General features: G+C 41.3%; 2 protein-coding genes across 6 annotated transcripts in view; one reads left to right on the top strand and one right to left on the bottom strand.

Moving 5' to 3' along the window:
• Positions 1 to 6,344, top strand: part of CHMP3 (charged multivesicular body protein 3) — a 59,231-nt gene extending 52,887 nt beyond the window's left edge. For all 4 annotated transcript variants that reach the window (XM_003908936.3, XM_021925038.2, XM_017947718.3 and 1 more), the window contains exons 4-6: positions 1,294 to 1,415; positions 4,179 to 4,293; positions 5,845 to 6,344. In XM_003908936.3, coding sequence (XP_003908985.2) covers positions 1,294 to 1,415; positions 4,179 to 4,293; positions 5,845 to 5,987 — 380 coding nt within the window. In that variant the 3' untranslated portion in view covers positions 5,988 to 6,344. The remainder of the gene's footprint in view (positions 1 to 1,293; positions 1,416 to 4,178; positions 4,294 to 5,844) is intronic.
• A 13,465-nt stretch (positions 6,345 to 19,809) lies between these two features.
• The window catches only part of KDM3A (lysine demethylase 3A), a 52,559-nt gene continuing 48,986 nt past the window's right edge, over positions 19,810 to 23,382 (bottom strand). For both annotated transcript variants that reach the window (XM_003908933.3, XM_021925035.1), the window contains exons 23-26: positions 23,186 to 23,325; positions 21,796 to 21,972; positions 21,584 to 21,718; positions 19,810 to 20,508 (exon numbers count right to left, since the gene is read on the bottom strand). In XM_003908933.3, coding sequence (XP_003908982.2) covers positions 20,428 to 20,508; positions 21,584 to 21,718; positions 21,796 to 21,972; positions 23,186 to 23,325 — 533 coding nt within the window. In that variant the 3' untranslated portion in view covers positions 19,810 to 20,427. The remainder of the gene's footprint in view (positions 20,509 to 21,583; positions 21,719 to 21,795; positions 21,973 to 23,185; positions 23,326 to 23,382) is intronic.

Below are 23,382 nucleotides of genomic sequence, written 5' to 3'. Positions count from 1 at the left end.
AGCTCAAAGAAGTTTATTGAACACATACCATGTTCAGGTACTCTCTCTGGGTTACAGACTCAGGATGCAAATAATAATGCAACTTATAATATGTATAAGGATGTATCAGGACACAAATTATAAAATAATACAACTACAGGCTCATGTAGACACCAGGCTTTATAAACAAAACTGGATGGAATTTGCTTTATTTTTACACTTTTCTTTCCATCTTTATATAATCAATAATAACTTTTAACATTCTATAACTTTTTATATCATTTTAATGGCATATGTAATTTATTGCTTATTTCAGCCTCACAGATTCTTGACACTTCCTCTGTCATTCTACTAATATTAATAAATATTTTATTTTCCCATTTCAGTGTTAAGAGAAATGAAGTGTTCTCTGCAACTAGCAAACTCCCTTACTCCTTTAGAAAAAACATAGTGCTATAAATGTCAGACAGGCATTTCTCTGGTCACTCTTGCTTTCCCTTAGATGTGAAAGCTTCCCAGGGTCTGGATTCCACCAGAGGTAAACCTATAGTGACTCCTGATTTAGCCAGGAGGAAGGAAGTCTGTGCGCCAGTTTTAGGGAACAGCTTGTATATGACAGCTCTCAGAACTTCAAGTCTCAGAAATTCTAAAACAGGTTTGGATGGTTGCCAACTCTTTTGACATGTTAAAGACATTGAGAGTAGGGCAATGATCTTTTGATACTACCATGATTTCTTATAAAGAAGATTGTAGTAGGCATATAATCGCAGACTACAGAAGGTTTTTCTCTAGTAAGGAACCACCTCTCACTGACACACATACACATATTCACTGTATCTATCCTAGTTTCTCTCATTTTTCTGAGGACCAGTGATAAGCTGGCTCCATACCGAACAGACACTGTCCATAGGCTGGTGAATGGGGAGCTCTACTTGGGTCCTAAAGCCTTCTCTTTTCTAGTGTGGCCTTTACAAGGTCTGGAGCTGTTCCTCCCATTTGTGATTTTCCTGGGTGTCACAGTTACTCCGAGCTGGCTTCTTTTCCTAAAAGTCAAGAGTGGCTTCAGGCCACTCTCCAGATTGGTCATCTGGTGTGCATGCTCACTGAATTCACATCAGTAGTAACCCAGATAGCATACAATTTAGAAAAGTCAGTCTCTTGGTCAACAAGGACAGTAATTAATTTAAAGGCACACAAATAACCTTGGGAGTCCATCTGCTACTGCTGTTATTTATTGGAATGGCTCATAATTTGGCTGTGTCTCTTTTTATTCCATCCTGTTGAACAATCCTGACTGTACACATTATCTTTCAGCGGTCTTGCGAGTGGCTGGTTCCTTGCAGAAGAGCACAGAAGTGATGAAGGCCATGCAAAGTCTTGTGAAGATTCCAGAAATTCAGGCCACCATGAGGGAGCTGTCCAAAGAAATGATGAAGGTGACTTAGGCTAGCCCTGCTTTCCTTTCCAAACCCCGGAGTCACTCTAAGCAAGTAGCAGTGGTCCAGGGATGAGGGTGGGTGGGGATGAACAGACTACACCTGCTAGACAGAATTAATTTTAAGGAGTAGCTGTTAATATTGATCGAAACCATTTGAGCTCAGCATGGCAGAGTCTGGGTCAGATTGCCAGAGTGTTCTGTAGAAGTAGCAAAAGTCTACCCAGAGCTCTAGAGGAGGTGGGGGATCCAAGGAGCAACCATTTAGGGATCAAGGAAATAAAGTTTGTAGGGTCCAACATAGGCAAGGAGAAGGAAAGAAACTTGATTTACAAAAACAGGCAGAGACCATATTTGGCCTGCAGCAGCAGGTCAAATTTGCTGATCCCTGTTTTAAACTGAAAAAGGAGAGACTGAGAATCAATAGAAAGCATGTAAATACCTGCCACGCCCAGAATCAGGGTCTGGCAAGGACCTGTACTCGTGGCCTTCAGACAAGGACAGGGATAAAGAAGGCTTTGTTGCCGAGCCCCGGCAGCCACATACTGTCCTATCTCCTAGTCTGTTCTTCTAGCCATCTTGAAAGGGAGGGATTTTTATCCTCTTTTTACATAGACAGAAACTGAGTCTTTGGGTCATCAGGTAGTTTCCCTAAGGTCACCTTGGTTGTAAGTGAAGATCTGGAGTTGGGGCACTGATGTCTGACCTTATCACTTGAGTTGTCACAGTGGAAATGAGGATGGGAGGTCCCTCACACAGATGCTGTTTCATGCTTCAGACCTGTGACTGACAACCAAGAGTGTACACCTCAAATTCTTGTATAGAGGCTGTGCGTAGAAATCGCCTCCCTTCGTCTCAGTGAATTTCATTTATGAACTTGAATTGTATACAGGGTTTAGGGCATGGGAGAGAGGGGCTGGAAAAGAAAATTGCAGAAAAACAACATAGAAAGCCCAGGGCCCAGGTTGTTTGAATGAGAAGTCCTTGGGCAGTAGCAGTAAGGAAGGAATGGGTCAGGAGGGTATGTCCTTTACAAATAGCATGTAGGTGTCTTGCCCCCAAGTTGGTGATCACTGTTCATCTAGAACCAGATAATAAGATCATTCTTGGAGTGCCTTCAGGCTTGCTCATTTTAACTCAGAGCCACCAGGATCTGAGAGGGAAGCCTTTTTCAGAATCTGGGATCTTTTTCATAATGATTTCTGAATACTGGGAGTAATACACATTTGGAAGAAGGCTTGCGTCTGGTAGATTCTGAAGGCCCCAGTAGGGGCTCAGCTTCACAAGGGCAGGAACACATCTTAGTCATTCTGTTTATCCCCAGGCCTGTTGTGTGGCACAGAGCAGGACTTTGATGAATCGTTGCTGATTGAGTGAATAAATAAATGACAACTTCTGCCCCCAGAGTGTGAAGGGCTATTACAGTTAGGATTCTGGTGGACTCTTTTTAACCAATTAGCAAGCATTTATTGCACTTCTTTTACAGTAGCTCCCAGTACTAAGATGATCCCATTCAGGAAGGCCCTAGGGTTCCACCTGGGTGAACATGAATTTGAATTTATTTGTTCATTTTGGTTGGATAGAACGGATATGAGGATGGGCAGAATAGGGTGCTAGTTAGATTCAGGCAGGCAGGATAGAGGGTTGCTTTAAATCTGAACCCTTCAGCATAGTCACTGAGAATTGTACCCTGGCTGAGTACAAGGGAGCCAGGGCCGGAGCTGCTACATGTGACTTTCTGCTCCTTGAATCACCAGAACGTCAAGGTACAAAGCAAGGGACTTAGTTTTTTCAGGTGGCAAGACAACCAGGGTTTTCTTTTTCTAGCAGCTTCTCAGAAACCTGAACCCATGCCCTCCACCACAGCCACTCAACCCCCCAGTACCTGTTCTGCCCAGGGATGTCAGCAGCCCCCTTGTTGACTTTGGAGGTTGCTGTTCCAACCCTTTGCTTCAGTAACAAACAAAGAACATTCAATAGGGCCCTATCTGGGAGTTGAGGAACTGCTGAGCACAAAGACTGCAGGGCTAGGTTGGGTTGGGCCAGTGTTAAAGCTATTTGCTTGTGTCCTGCAGTGGTGCCGTGCTGTCTTGAGAACAGAGGAGGCTGACTGGCTGGCTCCTGCACGCTGCCAGGCACAGGACTTCCAGAAACGTGTCTGGCCTTTACTTTGTTGGGTCCAGAAATATTGTCTTAGTCCTCCCAGGAGTGGGTGATCAGATTTTGGTTAATTGATCCTTGCAGATTACCCCATTCTGGCAGATGTAACCTGGATAAGTTGAAGTCCTCTCCAGGCCTTTTTTGGCTTCTGCCCTGCTGTTGGCATTTGTTATCACAGCGTCTACTACGGCTCCAACTACTTTTCATACCATATTCCAACCCCTGTGTTCACGAATTATATTTGCAGCGTTAGGGCAGATGCTTCCCAAAACGGCACTGGAAATACACTCATCTGTCAGCGAGCTGTTTCTCAGGTGCTGCCATTATATTGAGTCTGGGTTACTTTAGGAAGCTCTGCTGACAGCCAGTAGTAGCAATCCCCACCCCTAGGGTGTTAAATTTAGAGAGCCGTTTCCCTTTGGGGCTTTTGCATTTCTACAGAGAGGACAACATCCAGTGTTTCCTTTGGCCAGCTGTCTTGTGTGTCAGCCCTTGAAAGGATGGACTGGACTTAGGCTCGAGCTCGGTCTAGGTGATATGTAGGGTGTCTGATGGGAACAGATTTAACAGTTGACCGTAAGTGACATATTTATTCTGTGTTTAGGCTGGGATCATAGAAGAGATGTTAGAGGACACTTTTGAGAGCATGGACGATCAGGAAGAAATGGAGGAAGAAGCAGAAATGGAAATTGACAGAATTCTGTTTGAAATTACAGCAGGTATGACCATGAGATCCCTCCTTTCTTCTCCTTTTATGGCCATTCTTCCTGCATTCACTAAATTAGCTAGTAGCTTTTTCTTTAGGCATTAACTCCCTTCTACATTTTTAACATTTTAGAGTATACAGCTTATTTCTTGAAAAATAAGCACAATATCCATAACCATCTTTTAAAAAAACACAAATAATTCTTAAAATTTTTAGAGTTTTCTTGATTTTAAAGGAAGATACTGCTCTCATATACTGCTGTTGGGATTTTAAATTGGTATAGACTTTCTTGAAAGCGATTTGACCGTAGCCATTCAAAAGCCCTTGCCCTCGCCAGGTGCAATGGTTCACGCCTGTTATCCCAGCACTTTGGGAGGCTGAGGTGGGTGGATCACTTGAGCTCAGGAGTTTGAGACCTGCCTGGGCAATCATAGTGAGACCCCATCTCAAAAAAATATGTATTAAAAAAAAAAAAAAAGTATTTGACCTAACAGATTGACTTCTGGGAGTTTAATGAAATAATTAAGAATGTGCTGAAATATTTAACTCAAGGATGTCTGTAGTAGCATTCTTTATAACAATGAAAAGTTTGAAGGCCAGGTGCAGTGGCTTATGCCTGTAATCCCAACACTTTTTGAGGGAGGCCGAGGCAAGTGGATTGGTTGAACTCAGGAGCCCAGCCTGGGCAACATGGTGAAACCCTATCTCTACAAAAAACATATAAATTAGGTGGGTGTGGTGGCACATGCCTTAGTCCCAGCTGCTTGGGAGACTGAGGTGGGAGGATTGCTTGAGCCCAGGAGGTCCAGGCTGCAGTTGGCCATGATCATGCTACTGCACTCCAGCCTGGGTGACAGAGAGACATCCTGTCTCAAAAAAAAAAAAAAAGAAAAGAAAAGTTTGAAACAAACTAAATGCCTAATAAAATCATTTGTGTTATATTTATTTTAATGGTATACTATATATTGTGATAGATGATACAGAAATATACTCATTAACATGGAAAGATATTTACAATATGTGATTAAAGCCTTTTAACTGAAATACATACTTTTGTGTAAAAACATGTCTATAGAAGTCTGGAAGGGAGATGATAAAAATAGTAATCTCCAAGTGATGGTTAATGAGTTTTTAAACTTTTTACTTCTAGATTTTCTGAGTTTTATGTTTAAAAAATGGTGGGGTTTAATTTTTATTTGTTCATTTGTTGGTTTTAAGTTGTTGGGGAAAGGAAGACAGTTACTTCAAGAAAATATTTTGTGAAGGTTTAGAAACAGTTTAGTTTTATTCAGAAAGAAGATTTAAAGTTTTCAGTAGCATTTAGGAATTTAGATTAGGAGCTTCAGAACCAAGATTCTTAAAATCCTTACAATTATTATGACTTTGGCATCATTACAGGTAGCTATTTGCACATTTCCCAGAGTGAGTAAACCCCCCCAAAACAACTTGATTTACGGTCCCATTTTTGTATCTGGTCAGATTGGTCCAGGAATGAAAGGCAGGGAAGATTGAGGGGCTGCTTCCTTAAGCCAATGTGGTGTTCATTTTCGCTCTTTCTTTTCAGGGGCCTTGGGCAAAGCACCCAGTAAAGTGACCGATGCCCTTCCAGAGCCAGAACCTTCAGGAGCGATGGCTGCCTCAGATGAGGAGGAGGAGGAAGAGGCTCTGGAGGCTATGCAGTCCCGGCTGGCCACACTCCGCAGCTAGGGGCTGCCTACCCCACTGGGTGTGCTCACACTCCTCTCAAGAGCTGCCATTTTATGTATCTCTTGCACTACACCTCCGTTGTGAGGACCATTTTGGAGAAGGTTCTGTTTGTCTCTTTTCACTCTCTGCCCAGGTTTTGGGATCGCAAAGGGGTTGTTCTTGTAAAGGTGGTGTAAATAAATGCATCATTTTTAGGAGTATGTACAGAAATATCTTATTGTGGGGAGAAGAAAGAAATCCATCTTCTCATGAAGCAGTTCTGAAAATACAGGTGATGGCGTGAATGTCGAAGATTCTACTTTTGTCTATAAAACACTGTATAAATGACTTTTAATAAATTTTTGCTTTAGCACTTGGCCCCATTGTAGATTGCCCTGTGCAGTAAACTTTCAAGGTGTTGGCTGCCCCAGATTGCTTCATTTGTTGGGCGTGGAAAGAGTTGCGATGGCCAGGCATATGGGATTTGGAAGCTCAGCAGAACTGACTTCTGCTCTGTGGATGCTGCTCCCCAGCTTTCACAGACATGGTATGGCAGCCATTCTTTTTATCTGTTTAACCAAGAGGATGCTTGGGAATTGTGCTGCTTGTCCTGTTGGCTGGTGGCTGTAGTATGTCCTGGGGTGTGTATGTGGGTCTATTTAGAGCTTCTGTCCCTTCCTTTCCATTGCAAGTTGCACCCAGATCAGACAGCTGTAGGACTAGGTCTCTTTCACCTCTCATTGCCTGTCCCTGCTTTGAGCTGGTTGTCTTGTGCATGGGACATGGGCCTTCCTATCTGTGTTTTCTCAAAGTCAGGAGCTGACCAGGAGCACACTAAGGTGTGGTCATGCATCCTAACCAACATTCACTCATCTGGGACATTCTTAAGATACATTTATAAATCATTTCAGCAGTAGCACTTTGTATGTGTTGAGAGTTTACGAAGCTCTTTGACATATGCGATCTCATTTAGTCTTTACAAATAAGGAAAACAGCTCAGTTTGGGAAGTATCAGAGCTGGGATTCAAACGCAGATCCTCTGGTCCAAGTTGTATGTGCACTGAACTAATCAGGCAGGAAAAAAGCCCAGCCACTGTCTCACAAATCGGTTTTTGTATATTGTAGCAAAATCCTGAAACAATGGGGTCCTTCCAGTCTCATCATACAAAATGGCAATCTTGGCTGGGTATAGTGGTTCATGCCTATAATCCCAGCGCTTTACAAGGCTGAGGCAGGAGGCTCTCTTGAGAATAGGAGTTCAAGACCAGCCTGGGCAACATAGCAAGATCCTGCCTCTACCAAAAAAAAAAGAAGTCATTCTTGAGTCCAGAGGACCCTCCTATTACTCTTGATTTCATCTTTAGAGTATAGTTTAAAAAGTTTTTTAAATAAAGGATTTTTTTAAATCAGTTGTAGGTTCACAGCAAAATTGAACAAAAAAATTTCTCATATATCCCGTCCTCACACATGCACAGCCTCCCACCACTATCAATATCCCACACCAGACACATCATTATTGCCTGAAATCTATAGTTTACATGAGGATTCACTCTTCGTGTTTTACATTGTATGGACTTGGACAGATATATAATGATATCTTCTACAATTATAGAATCATATAGAATAGTTTCACTGCCCCAAAACTTCTATGTGCTTCACCTGTTCATCTCTTTCTTCCCTAATCCCCCAGCAACCACTTAAAAAAAAATTATTTTAGGTTCGGGGGTACATGTGCAGGTAAACTCATGACAAGGGGGTTTGTTATACAGATTATTTAGTGACCCAGGTACTAAGCCTAGTCCCCAATAGTTATTTTTCTGGTCCTGTCCCTTTTCCCACCCTCTACCCTCAGGTAGGCCCCCGTGTGTTACTCTTTCTGTCCATGTTATTTCGCTCCCACTTGTAACTGAGAACATGCAATATTTGGTTTCCTGTTCCTGCATTAGTTTGCTAAGGATAATGGCCTCCAGCCCATCCATGTTCCTGCAAAGGATATGATCTCATTCTTTGGCAACCACTTTTTACTGTCTCCCTAGTTTTCCTTTTTCTAGAATGTCATATTAGAATCATACAATATGTAGCCTTTTCAGACTGGCTGCTTCTACTTAGTAATATGCAATTAAGGTTCCTCCATGTCATTTCATGGCTTAATACTGCATTTATTTTTAGCACTGAATAATACTCCATTGTCTAGATGAACAGTTTATCCATTCACCTATTGAAAGACTTCTTGGTGGTTTCCAAGTTTTGGCAATTATGAATAAAGCTGTTGTAAACATCTGTGTGCAGGTTTTTCTGTGGGCATGTTTTTAATTCATTTGAATAAATACCAAGAGCTTCAGTGCTGGATCATATGGTTTGTCTCGTTTGACTGTCAAAGTGCACCATTTGCATTCCCGCCAGCAATTAATGAGTTCCTGTTGCTCCACACCCTCACCAGCATTTGGTGGTGTAAGCGTCCTGGGTTTTGGCTATTCTAATAGTTGTGTGGTGGTACCTGGTTGATTGACATTTGCAGTCCCCTCATGACATGTTGAACGTGTTTTCATATGCTTGCTTCTCAGTAAGTTGTCTTTTCAGGTCTTTTGCCTATTGTTTAATTGCATATTTCTGATTATTGAATTTTAAGTGTTGTCTATTTTGGATAACAGTACTTTATCAGATGTGCCTTTTGCAAGTATTTTATCCCAGTCTGTGGTTTGTCTTCTCGTTATCTTGACAGCGACTTTCACAAAGCAGAAGTTTTTATTTTTATTGAAATCCAGCTTATCTGTATTTTTCATGGATTGTGCCTTTAGTGTTGTATTTTAAAAAATCATCACCAAACCCACAGCCATTCTATATTTTCTCCTGTTATCTTCCAGGAGTTTTGTGTTTTACATTTAGGTCTGTGATCTACTTTACTTTTTATGAAGGGTGTTAAAGTCTGTGTCTAGATTTGTTTTTTCTTGCTTGCTTTTTTTCTTTATTTATTTTGCATGTGCGTGTCCAGTTGTCCACCATTTGTTGATGTTGAAAAGACTTCTTTTGAGACAGGGTCTGACTCTGTCGACCCATGCTGGAGTAGAGTGATGCCATTTTGGCTCACTGCAACCTCTGCTTCCTGGGCGCAAGTGATCCTCCCCCGGTGCATGCCATCATGCTCAGCTAATTTTTAAAGGTGTTTTTGTAGAGATGAGGTTTCACTATATTGCCCAGGCTGGTCTCGAACTCCTGGACTTAGGCGATCCTTCCTCTTTGGCCTCCCAAGTTGCTGGGATTAGACATGAGCCACTGCCTCTAGCAAAGACTGTCTTTTCTCCATTGTATTGCATTTGCTTCCATGTCAAAGATCAGTTGACTATATTTGTGTGGGGCTATTTCTGGGCGATTTGTTTCCAGTGATCATGTCTATTTTTTCACCATTACCACCCTATCTTGATTACTGTAGCTTTATAATGAGTCTTAAAGTTGGGTAGTATCAGTCTTCTGATCTTTTTCTCTTTCAACATTGTGCCAGCTATTCTGATCTTTTGCCTCTCCATGTAAACTTTAGAACCAGTTTGTCAAGATCCACAAAATAACTTGCTGGGTTTTGATTGGGATTGCATTGAATCCACAGGTCAAGTTGGCAAAAACTAACATACAGCAATGCCAGGTTATTGTTTTATGATAGCCTTAATCCATCTAGTTTCTTCACAGGATGATGTTGGAATTATAGGATGCTCATAATCCCTGAATATTTTTTAGGTGGATAATTAAACTTTATCTCGGTAGATGGTTGGATAACCAGAATAGTGATAACCTCTCTTCCAGCCACTCAAATAAAATGATCTAAACACAGGGTTGGTTTAATTGTTGAGAGGTCATGTTTTTTCCATTCTTGCTCTCAGGTAAGGAAAGAGCACTGTTGGTTCATGCATTCCTTTATCCCTCATACACTTTGTTGGGCACTGATACGGTTTGGCTCTGTGTTCCCACCCAAATCTCATGTTGAATTGTGATCCTGAGTGTTGGAGGTGGGGCCTGGTGGGAGGTGACTGGATCATAGAGGCGGATTTTCCCCTTGGTGTTCTCATGATAGTGAGTTCTCATAGATGTGGTTGTTTAAAAGTGTATAGCACTTCCTGCTTCACTCTCTCCCATTCCACCATGTGAAGAAGGTGCCTTTGCCCTTCCGCTGTGACTGTAAGTTTCCTGAGGCCTTCCCAACCATGCCTCCTGTACAACCTGCGGAACTGTGAGTCAGTTAAACCGCTTTTCTTCATTAATTACCCAGTCTCAGGTAGTTTTTTATGGCAGTGTGAGAATGGACTAATACAGAAAATTGGTACCAGAGAAGTGGGACATTGCTATAAAGATACCTGAAAATGTGGAAGTGACTTTGGAACTGGGTAATGGGCAGAGGTTGGAACAGTTTCGAGGGCTCAGAAGACGACAGGAAGATGAGGGAAAGTTTGCAACTTCGAGACTTGTTGAATGGTTGTGACCAATGTGCTGACAGTGATATGGATAGTGAAGTCCAGGCTGAGTTGGTCTTAGATGGGAGATGAGAATCTTATTTGGAACTGGAGTGAAGGTCACTCTTGGCTTTAGCAAAGAGAGTGGTGGCATTGTGCCCCTGCTCTAGAGATCTGCAAAATCTGAACTTGAGAGGGTACCTGGCAGAAAAAACTTCTAAGCAGCAAGGTGTTCAAGATGTAGCCCGACTGCTTCTAAAAGCCTATGCTCATTTGCATGAACAAAGAAATGACCTGAAAGTAGAACTTATATTTAAAACGAACGCTGAGCTTTTATGAAAGTTTGGAGAATTTGCAGCCCAACCATGTGGTAAAAAAGAAAAACCCATTTTCTGGGGGAAATTCAAGGCTGCAGAAATTTGCATAAGAAGACTCTCATGCTAATAGCCAAGACAGTGAGGAAAATGCCTCCAGAGCATTTCAGAGACCTTCACAGCAGCTCCTCCCATCACAAGCATGGAAGCCTAGGAGGGAGAAATGGTTTTGTGGGCCAGGCCCAGGGCCCCACTGTTCTGTACAGCCTTGGAACATGGCACACTGCATCCCAGCCACTCCAGTTCCAGCTGTGACTAAAAGGGACCAAGGTACAGCTTGGGCTGCTGCTTCAGAGGGTGCAAGCTCCAAACCTTGGTGGCTTCCATGTGGTGTTAGGTGGGTGTGCAAAGGCAAGAGTTGAGGTTTAGGAACCTCTACCTAGATTTCAGAGGATGTATGGAAACACCTGGATGTCCAGGGAGAAGTTTGGTGCAGAGGCAGAGCCCTCATGAGTAACAGCTGCAAAGGCAGTGTGGAGAGGAAATGTGGGGTTGGAGCCCACACACAGAGTCCCCACTGGGGCACTGCCTAGTGAAGCTATGAGAAGAGGGCCACCATCCTCCAGACCCCAGCATTGCAGATCCACTGACAGCTTGCACTGTGCACCTGTAAATGTTGCAGGCACTTAACGCCAGCCTGTGAAAGCAGCCGTAGGGGCCATATTTAGAGCCACAGAGGCAGAGCTGCCCAAGGCCTTGGGAGCCCACCCCTTGTGCCAGTGTGGCCTGGATGTGAGACATGGAGTCAAAGATCATTCTGGAGGTTTGAGATTTAATGACTACCCTCCTTGGTTCTGGACTTGCATGGGGCCCATAGCCCCTTTTTGGCTGATTTCTCCTGTTTGGAATGGGAGCATTTACCCCAATGCCTGTATTCCCATTGTATCTTGGTAGTAACTTGTTTTTGATTTTACAGGCTCATAGGAGGAAGGGACTTGGCTTGTCTCAGATGAGACCTGACTTGGGACATCTGAGTTAATGCTGGAATGAGTTAAGACTTTAGGGGGCTGTTGGGAAGGCATGATTGTGTTTTGAAATGTGAGGACATGAGATTTGGGAGGGGCCAGGGGTGGAATGATATGGTTTGGCTGTGTGTCCCCACCCAAATCTCATGTTGAATTGTGATCCTGAGTCTTGGAGATGAAGCCTGGTGGGAGGTGATTGGATCATGGGTGCAGATTTCCCCCTTGCTGTTCTCATGATAGTGAGTTCTCATGAGATCTGGTTAAGTGTGTAGCAGTTCCCCCTTTGCTTGCTCTCTCCTTCTGCCATGTGAAGAAGGTCCTTGCTTTCCCTTCGCCCTTCTACCATGACTAAGTTTCTCGAGGCCTCCCAGCCATGCTTCCTGTACAGCCTGCAGAACTGTGAGTTAATTAAACCTCTTTTCTTCATAAATTATCCAGTCTCAGGTAGTTCTTTATAGCGGTGTGAGAATGGACTAACGCACGCATCACTGGGGACAAAGTGAGTCAGACACTTAGTCCTAGAAGGGCATATGATGATGGTTGTACAGATGTGCAATAAAATAAATAAAAATCAAATAAATAAAATATCTATCTTCAGGTACTCAACTTGAGTCCAGCAATAGCAGCATCAGCTCCCACCCACCCTGCCTCGCATCTTACCCCCAAACACATATAGGATCTACTTGGTGCCCTAATTTTATTCATTTCCAAGGGCACTCAAACTATCATTCCATACCACCTTCACATTTCTGTTTTGAAACATAGCTTTTTAAAAATCACTTTTCAGCTTGAGGTGGTCACCTAGTGGTTCACTCCAGGCAGGCTATAACCTGACTATCCCTGTTTCGTCTATCAAAGATGTCTTCCACAACACTTAGCAATCATACACCTCATATGGCTTTAGGCATCTTGGTTTTATGTATTCCCAGGTGTTTGTCTTGGAACTCCTGGAGAGATGGGGTTCTGACTCATTTGTTTCCAAATAGTACTAGTCGTGTCTGCTTTGGGCCTTTTTCCAGTCCCACAACTGACAAATCATACAGCTTTCAAAGCTTTCACTAACTGGGACCATTTTTCTTGTCCTACTGTAGTGACAGGTGCTCTTCAAATAGTAATCTTTATTATCAGTAATAAAAGGATCTTAGACTTGGAAATGTTTGGTTAAAATAAACATAAAACAGGCTTTCTTGAGAACTTTTCTAAGGCTTTCATATGCTTTTCCCAAATTTATTTGACTAATACAGTTTTCTTTTGAGACATCAGAATTAACATCCCCCAGCCACTGAACCATCTCAGAAATGCAGATCTAGTAGGCCATAGTGGGGAAATACCTTGTTTTTTAGAGTAAGGAAGTTCTTTCCTGTACATAATTATAGTTTCAAAAATATAGATTTATAGAATATCAGCAAGATGTTGGAGTAGACAGCTTCAAATACCCATCCTTCCAGAGAGGGGAACACGCCTGAACCCAGTTTGTCAGAGCTCTGGAAAACAAAGGTTACTATAAAGCAACCAAGTAAATCTGGATTAAGAAAAAGGAAACTTAATAATGGTAAGAAAACTTGGTGTCATTTTTACTTGCCCCTCCCAGCATGGCAGTGGTCTTGAATACAGCAGCCCACAGACCCTGGTTCTTGGTTCCAGAGGGAACAAAGCAGGCCTTATTCACAAGTTATATGTGTCTGCCGTAAACCTGTCTGGGAGACTGACACAAGGTGCTCATCTCTGGTTTGCCTGAGAACCTCCTTGGCAGAAAAGCTGCAGGCATTGCTTGAAAACACTGTAAGGCAATCAGGAAGAAAGTGCACCTTTTACCTGAGGTGAAAGATTAAAGTTGAAACATACAATGGACTGCCTAAAACCTGGGAAGAAAAGCTGGGGAGGTAAAAGAAAACCATGGACAAATGAACTAAAAAGGAAACCAGGAAAACACTACTAATGAAATGAGAGTATCAATAAAGAGACAGAAAGTGTAAAATAGAACCACACAGAAACACTGGAGCTCAAATGTATGCTAACTGAAATTTTTGAAAATACACTAGAGGGGTTCAACAGCAGGTTTGAGTAGGTACAAGGAGGAATCAGCAAACTTGAAAACAGAATAATTGAAAAAAATACAGTCTGAGGCTGGGCTTGGTGGCTCATGCCTGTAATCCCAGCACTTTGGGAGGCCAAGGCGGGAGAATTGCTTGAGCAGAGGAGTTTGAAACTAGTCTGGCAACATGGAGAGACCCCATCTCTACAAAAAATAAAAAATTAGCCAGGCATAGTGGCATACACCTGTAGTTTCCACCAACTTGGAGGCTGAAATGGGAGGAGGATCACCTCAGCCTGGGAGATTGGGGCTGCAATGAGCTGTGATCATGCCACTGCACTCCAGCCTGGGTGACAGAGTGAGACCCTGTCTCAAAAAAATCAGTCTATGGAACAGAAAGAGTTAAGAATGAAGAAAAGCCAAAGGACTTGTGGAAGCCCATCAAGCTCACCAATATACACATTATGGCAGTGTCAGAGGGAAAAGAGACAAAAGGACAGTATTTGAAGATATAATGGTTGAAAACCTCCAAAATCTGAAAGATAAGAATCCAAGAAACTCAATTCCAAACAGGATAAACCCAAAGGGATCCACAATGAGACACGATAGACAAACTTAAAAAAAAAAAAACTTAAAGCAGCAAGAGAAAAGTGACTCATTATATACAAGGGATCCTCAATGTAATTTCTTATCAGAATCCATGAGGGCCAGAAGGCTGTAAGGATAACATATTTAAGGTGCTAGGGAGAAAAAAGCTATCAATGAAGAATTAATTATATTCCAGGGAAATTATCCTTCAAGAATGAAGGAGAAACTGAGACATTCCCTGAAAAGCAAAAATGAAGGCAGTCTGTTTTTAGCAGATCTGCTACACAATAAATGCTAAAGTGAGACCTTAAGGCTGAAATGAAAGAACACTAGACTAACTTAAAGTCATACAAAAAAAGTAATAATTAAGAGCACTAGTAAAGATAATTCCAAGTAAATATAAAAGCCAGTTATACTTCTGGTTTGTAATTCATTTTTTCCTATTTTTTGCCTTAAGGCAAATATGCATAAATAATTGAAAATCTAGGCCGGGCGCGGTGGCTCAAGCCTGTAATCCCAGCACTTTGGGAGGCTGAGACAGGCGGCTCACGAGGTAAGGAGATCGAGACCATCCTGGCTAACACGGTGAAACCCCGTCTCTACTAAAAAATACAAAAAACTAGGCGGGCGAGGTGGCGGGTGCCTGTAGTCCCAGCTACTCGGGAGGCTGAGGCAGGAGAATGGCATGAACCCGGGAAGTGGAGCTTGCAGTGAGCTGAGATCCGGCCACTGCACTCCAACCTGGGCGACAGAGCGAGACTCTGTCTCAAAAAAAAAAAAAAAAACTATGTTAATGGACACTATAGAGATGTAATCTGTGACAATAACACTATAAATAAGCAAAGATGAATATGTATAGGGGCAGACTTTTTGTATACTACTGCAGTTTATAAGCCAGGCACAATGGCTCACGCCTGTAATCTTAGCACTTTGGGAGGCTGAGGTGGCCACGTGGACTGCTTGAGCCCAGGAGTTTGAGACCATTCTGGGCAACAGTGAGACCTCGCCTCTACAAAAAAAATAAAAAATAAAAAAATTAGCTGAGTGTGGCAGTGCATGCCTGTAGTCCCAGCTACTCAGGAAACTGAGGTGGGAAGATCACTTGAGCCCAGGTGGCAGATGCAGTGAGCCAAGACTGTGCCAGCCTGGGTGACACAGTGAGGCCCTGTCTCAAAAACAAAACAAGAAAAACTCCTGAAGTTTGTAAAGCTTAAGATGTTAACTGCAGTTCCTGAGGGAATAACCAAGAAAATAACTTAAAAATATACACAAAAGGAAAGAAAAGGAGGTACAATACAAAGTTTCAACTAAATATGAAATAAAGCAGTAATGGTGGGATTTTAAGTAACAAAAACCAGATAAAACATACAGAAAACAGCTAAAAAGCAGTCAGTCATCTAATTACTCTAAATGTATTAAACTCCAATTAAAAGGCAGATTGAAGGCATAAAAAACATGATCTAGCTATATGCTGACAATTTAGATACAAAGAAAAAAAGGTTAAAAGGATGGAAAAGAGCCCATAGAAATGGTAACCACTAGAAAGCTGGGGTTATCTATATAATTGTCAGACAAAACAGATTTTGGTTTAAGATTTCAAGACACCAAAGAAGGACATTACATGTTGATAAAAGGACCAATCCATTAAGAATATATAATAAACACATATGCAATTATAAACATATATGCACCTAACAACAGAACTTCCAAAAGACATGAAGTAAAAATTGCCAGAATTGAAGACATAAATCGTTCTACAGTAATAGTTGCAGACTTCAATATCCCACTTTCAATAACAAACATGACAACCAGGCAAAACATCAATAAAGAAACAGAGGGCTTGGATGACACTATATACCAAACAGACCCAACAGACATACAGAATGACCCACCCAACAACAGCAAAATATACACTGTTCTCAAATGCAAATGGGACAATCTCCAGCATAAACCATATGGGCACAAAACAAGTCTCAAGAAATTTAAAAAGACTGAAATTATACAAAGTATCTTTGCCAACCAGGATGGAATAAAATCAGAAATCAGTAACAGAGGAAAACTAAAATATTCACAAATATGTGGAAATTAACACAGTCTTAACCAAAGGGTCAAGGAAGAAATAACAAGAGAAATTAGAAAATACCTGAGACATGGCTCACGCCTGTAATCCCAGCACTTTGGGAGGCTGAGGCGGGCATATCACGAGGTGAAGAGATCGAGATCAGCCTGGCCAATATGGTGAAACCTCGTCTCTACTAAAAATACAAAAATTAGCTGAGCATGGTGGCATGCACCTGCAGTGCTAGCTACTTGGGAGGCTGAGGCAGGAGAATCGTTTGAACCCAGGAGGTGGAGGTTGCAGTGAGCCAAGATCACACCACTGCACTCCAGCCTGGTGACAGAACAAGACTCTGTCTCAAAAAAACAAAACAAAACAAACAAAAAAAAACCTGAGATAAATGAAAATGAAAACACAACATGCCAAAACAAAGCGGATGCAGCAAAAATAATGCTCAGAGGGAAATTTATGGCTATAAATACCTATATTAAATGAGAAGATTTCATGTCAGTAACTGTCATAGTCCATTCAGACTCCTATAACAACATACTTAAGACTGGGTAATTTACAAAAAAAAAAAAAAAAAAAAAAAATTTATTGCTCACAGTACCACAGGTTTTCCAGAGGCTGGAAAGCACAAGACCAGGGCAGCAGCAGATTTGGTGTCTGGTAAAGGCTTGCTCTCTGCTTCATGGATGGTGCCTTCTAGCTGTGTTTTCACATTTCCGAAAGGTTAGAGGAACTTGCTTGAGCCTCTTTGATAAGCCCTAATCCCACTCATGATGTTCATGTGAAGCCCTAATAACTTATTTCCCAAAGGCTCCACCTCTTATTTTTTTGTTTTTGTTTTTGTTTTTGAGACGGAGTCTCGCTCTGTCACCCAGGCTAGACTGCAGTGGCTCACTGCAAGCTCCGCCTCCTGGGTTCACACCATTCTCCTGCCTCAGCCTCCTGAGTAGCTGGGACTACAGGCGCCCGCCACCACGCCCGGCTAGTTTTTTGTATTTTTTAGTAGAGACGGGGTTTCACCGTGTTAGCCAGGATGGTCTCTATCTCCTGACCTCGTGATCCACCCATCTCGGCCTCCGAAAGTGCTGGGATTACAGGTGTGACCCACCGCGCCCGGCCTCTTAATACTATTACGTTGGGCATTAGATTTCAATATATGAATTTTGAGAGTCAACAACATTCAGACCATAGCAATAACCTAACTGTACACCTTAAGGAACCAGAAAAAAAGAGAAACTAAACCCAGAGCTAGCAAAAGGACAAAGATTAGAGCGGATATAAATGAAATTGGAAACAGAAAAACTACAGAAAATCAACAAAATCAAAAGACAGTTCTATAAAAATACCAATAAAATTAACAAGCCTAGAGCTAGACTATAGGAGGATGAGGATGAGGGCAGAAGTTACTAAAATCAGATACGAAATAGGAGAAACCACCACCCACTTTACACAAATAAAAAGGATTTTAAAAGAATGCTATAAACAATTATATCTCAATATATCAGCAATATCCTGATACCAATTTCAGACAAAGATACCACAAGAAAAACTACAACAAACCCTTATGGTTACAGATGCAGACATCCTCAAAATACTAGGAAACCAAGTCCAGTGGCCTGTTAAATGGAGTATACACCACAACCAAGTGAGATTTATCCTCGGAATAGACAGGTGGTTCAACATATGAAAATTATTCAGTGTATATGCCACATTAATAGAATGAAGAATGGAGGAAAAACGTGATTTCTACTGATGCAGAGGAAAAACATATGACAAAATCCAACACCCTTTCAGGATAAAAAAAGAAAACAATAAAAAATAGAAGAGAACTTCCTTAACAGTATAAAGGCCATAGATGAAAAATACACAGCTAAGTCACTCTGAAAGCTTTCCCCTAAAGATGAGGAACAAGACAAGGATGCCCACTTTCACTACTTTTATTTAACATGGAACTGAAAATTCTGGCCAGAGCAATTAGGCAAGAAAAAGAAAGGTATCCAGATTATATACAGGAGTAAGTAAAATTATACCTGTTCACAGATGGCATGATTTTATATGTATAGTTGCAAAATACAAATCAATGCCAAGAATCGGTTGCATTTATAAATGCTAGCAATACAAGAAGAAAAATAATTTCATTTATCATAGCAAAAAAAGAATAAAATACCTAGGAATAAATTTAACCACGAAGGTACAAAACTCATACAACTGAAAACTACAAAACATTGCTGAAAGACATTAGACACCAATAAGTGGAAACACAACATCCCATGCTCATGGATTGCAAGAAGTAGACTGTCAAGATGACACACTACCCAAAGCAACATACGGGTTCAATGCAATCTCTATCAATACCCAGATGGTGTTTTTTGCAGAAATAAAAAAACCTACCCCAAAATTCATATGGAATTTCCAGTGACCCTAACTAAAACCATCATGAAAAAGAAGACCAAAGTTGGAGAACTCACAGTTCTTGATTTTAAAACTTACTACAAAGTAGCAGACATCAGAACAGTGCAGTATTGGCATAAAGACAGATACACAGACCAATGGAATATGAGAGCCTAGAAATATGCTTTCCCATCTGCGATCAACTGATTTTTAACTAGAGTGCCAAGACCATTCAATGGGGGAAAGAACAGTGTTTGACAAATGTTGCTGGGAAAACTGGGTATCCATATTCAAAAAAATGAAATTGAATCTTTACCTTACACCATATTTAATTATTAACTCCAAATAGGTCAAAGATTTAAGAGCTAAAATTTTAAAACTCCTAGAAAACATTAGAGCAAATCTTTTGACCTTAGATTTGGCAATGGGTTTTTTAATTTAATACTGATCCTCTGGCCTCCTACTCAGCTCACAAAACTCAGGTTCTAGGGTTTGTCTATGTACTACCTGATTTCAATGTTTAATTCCTTTTTTTAAAGAAATTAAATGAAAGAGTGGCCTAGGAGAATCAGTGGGCTAACGAAAGGTGCTTCTCTGTGAATTTTTTTTCCTTCACAGAGATGAGTATTTTAGGTAGTACTGTCATAGAACTTAATTTCATTTTCCTTCATAAACTTACATTATGAAGGGCCAGAAGACAAAGTGTTTCATTACTTACCTTTTTAGAACCATTTAACCTGGCACTACTTGGTTTCTTGGTTAATTCCTGTTTCTAAATGTAATTGGTGGTGTTTCCTTGACAAAGTGTGACAGGGTTTCTACCTGGCTGAGCAGGAATTTCCATGTTAGCTTTGTAATAATCACTCAGAAAATCACTACAGCATCAAACTTCTTCACTTTTGAGAAGAGTTCTTGGAGCAATTCATTACGCCTGCATTTGAAGAAAGTTGTGTTGAAACCACAATGAGAGGATAATGCCAATAAACTGAGCCAAAATATTATATGAATATTTTAATGCAAAATGCTTAACACTTAAAATTAGCAAAGCTTCATTTAAATTAAAATTCCATTTAACTAAAGATGGTTAACCCCAAGAAATTGTACAGTAGTTGATTTCTGCTATATAATGCCAATCCTATGCCATACAATAAGAACTGCAACATTAGCTGTCACTTCCTCCATTGCTCTTCTGGACCCTAAGGGATGAGGGAGAGGGGACTCTGACACAAAACAAAATACAACCCAAGTAAACTGTGCAGTGATTCCTAATAGTTATAAACCCAATCTAAGTTGTCCAAACAGCTGGAGAGTAACTGCAGGTATTGTTCCAGAGCTGACATGAGGTTTTGCTTTTACAGCCTGGTAAAAGTTCTGCACTAGGTGAGAAGTCACAGTTTAAGGATGCATGTTCTGTAAATAGTTACTACATATACACATTTACTGTCTGTAAACACTAGAAATATACATTAGACAGAGTACCCTCACAAGTTGGGTACAGTTTAAAAAAGAAGATGAGGTAACATGAATCTCAAAAGTCCACAGGAATCCTGCCTGAAGAGTTTGAACAGCTGCCTGTAATTCATTTCCAATGTGCAGGGAGATTAAGGTTTGCCAAAACTGGATTCACTGGCCTTTAGCATAGCAACTGCATCTTTCACTGCATGGTAGATAACATTCTTCACCTAAAAATAATAGAAAATATGGTCATTTTACATTTAAATCTGAAACCTGTCACTAAGAATAAACTTCTCCAATTTTATTACCTTCTCGCAGAATTTAAAATTCAATATTCGTATGAAATGTCAACACTGTAAAGGTCCCTGGGCTCCTTCAGACCAGTATTTCATATACATTTTAAACCCATGATTTCAAGAACTTAAAAAGCTCATTTTCCCCCTTTTAAAGGTTTTGATGCCACGTAGACCTACTCACAGTGAGTACAGGGAGAGGCAATTCCAAGGTACAGCTTTATTATTTTTCCCTAATTTTCCAAACATGAAATTATGTTACATAATTCATTACTGAAATCCTTTTGAAAATACCACCCCTTCAGACCTCTTTCAGTCTGAGAGACTCAGTTCTGCTCTACCTAAGGGTGATGAGAACACTGCAGCACTGAAGGTTAAGAACTGTGTTCAAGGGCCGGGCGCGGTGGCTCAAGCCTGTAATCCCAGCACTTTGGGAGGCCAAGGCGGGTGGATCACGAGGTCAGGAGATCGAGACCATCCTGGCTAACATGGTGAAACCCCGTCTCTACTAAAAATACAAAAAAATAGCCGGGCGAGGTGGCGGGCGCCTGTAGTCCCAGCTACTCGGAGGCTGAGGCGGGAGAATGGCGTGAACCCAGGAGGCGGAGCTTGCAGTGAGCCGAGATCGCGCCACTGCACTCCAGCCTGGGCGACACAGCGAGACTCCATCTCAAAAAAAAAAAAAAAAAAAAAAAAGAACTGTGTTCATGACCCCTGACAGGCAGCTGGGCCAAGATCAGAAGACAAATCTATTCATTTTCAGTACTAAGGCCTTTCTCTGTGGGGACAGTTCCTTACAGATTCTAAACAATATCAAATCAAACCAAGGTGAGATTTCCTCTTGTTCCTCCCTCACTTAAGCAGATAGTGGTACTAGATATAAAGTAAGTTCATCAACTCACTGTGCTACTAAGTACGATATGGCCAAGTCCACTGACTCTCTTTATAAGGTCAAGAATGGGCCATGAAGCCATAGCCAGAGAATGCTAGGAAATGGTGCTATTTTTACCTGTAATTTATCTTCATGATTGGTGTGAGTCTGTGACAGATAGCGGAATTCCTGAGTAAGCCAGAAGCAGTGTTTAACATGCTCTGGAGAAACAAAATCTTCAGCCACTTTGATGCAGCTATACAAGTTATGAACCTGAAAAACAGCAAGTGATATCAGTAACTCAAAAGTTCATACTATAAAGAGAATAAAGAAAAAGTAATGATTCTTGCCTGATGTGGAGCTCCTGCCGGGATAAACACCACATCCCCAAGAAACTGCACAATAGCCCAGCCTTGAACTCCATACTCTTGATGAAGACGCTTTCTTAATGATCGGTCTAAATACCAGCTTTGATCATGAATAGGATCGTGGTCTGCTGGGTTTTCTTGACCTTGCTCTTCTGACACCTAGAATACACCCAAAATGTTATGCAACAGTAACATGCTAAGGCCCAATAAGCCATTTTTTTCCTCTAAACAGTGTTGGCAGTTCATAAATGTCAGACCTTCTTCAACTTAAGTGCCCCCATTGGCAGAAAAAGACAAGTAGTACTGGAAGACTTCAGCTGAATGAACCAACAGAAGAAGGATGAGGAAAATGTGGCTTCTGATGTCAGTTCCCATAAACCATGACTGGCAGGCTCTGTATAAGTTTGTAAATACTGTATTTAAACAATATTTTAGTCTAGACTTTTAAACATAAGTAGGCTCAGGCTCCTTATAAATGAACTTGTTTTAAAGTTATTAGAAACTTGTCTTCACTTAATCTGACTTATGAAACAGTCCCGAAGACAGCTGCAGATTAGACTTGTTTATCTTTGATCCAGTAACTGGTAATGCAGAGACTCAGAGTGACAATATCAAAGGAACAATATGGTGACCAAGCCAGTTTTCTGCAAGAGCCAAATGATCCTTAGCCAGAAACACCTTGATTCAAACAAATGCTTGTTAAAGACATACTTGGGGCCAGCTAACAGGTTAGGAATGTTCATATCCAAGACTCATGAATGACTGAAGCATATCAGCCAAAGCCTGGGTTGCAACTGGCAGCCTCAGTGCCAAACAAGTTTAAAACTGAACATGTCTCATCTTTCTAGTTGCCTAGAATTTCCACACATAGCCCTTGCTGAAAAAACCTGCCAACTACAGGGGAAACCTAGAATCTTCTGAATCCCTGCATCCCTTGCTAATGATAAGTAGGGTCACTTGCTACATGAGAGTGGACAAAACCAAACTTAGTAACTCACTCAAGAACATGGTCACTCAGGGCCAAGGATACATGCACCTCTGAAGTGCTCAGATTCTTAAGGCAGTAAAAACAAATAGATGCTGGGAGATGATCAGATGCACTAACTTGAAAGCAGAGAACAAAAATCTCTAAATGCACTCTAACACAAAACATAGCCATAAAAGACAAGGCCTGCTTTTTTTAAGAAGTGTAACCCTAATCATTTAGAATCCTTGTTCCTTAGCAACCACCTTCAGCCTATTCAATCTGACAGGTACAGATTTAACTTTTCAGGTCGTGACAGTTCCCCTAGCCAAGCCAGTCAGTTCACCACATGTAACGTAATATTGCTATTCTCTATTCCTCTGTTCACACATGCCATAAAAAGCACACCTTTTTAAGAAATTCCCTTATCTTCTCCGTGTCCTTTGCAGCATATATGTGCCACAGTGCTCCTGGCTTCTCTTTTCCTTCAATAAATCGCTTTATTGTGAGTTCGTCAGAATCTCCATCTTGGATGGTCTTAAGGACTTCTAGAGCAAGAAGAGAAAGCAAGTATCAGACCACAGGCCCTGGCTCAAAGAGTAAGC

Source organism: Papio anubis, chromosome 14 (assembly GCF_008728515.1).
Source record: "Papio anubis isolate 15944 chromosome 14, Panubis1.0, whole genome shotgun sequence".
Classification (NCBI taxonomy): domain Eukaryota; kingdom Metazoa; phylum Chordata; class Mammalia; order Primates; family Cercopithecidae; genus Papio; species Papio anubis.
The sequence above is the reverse complement of the archived record's forward strand: the minus strand, read 5'-3'. Positions and strand labels throughout refer to the sequence as shown.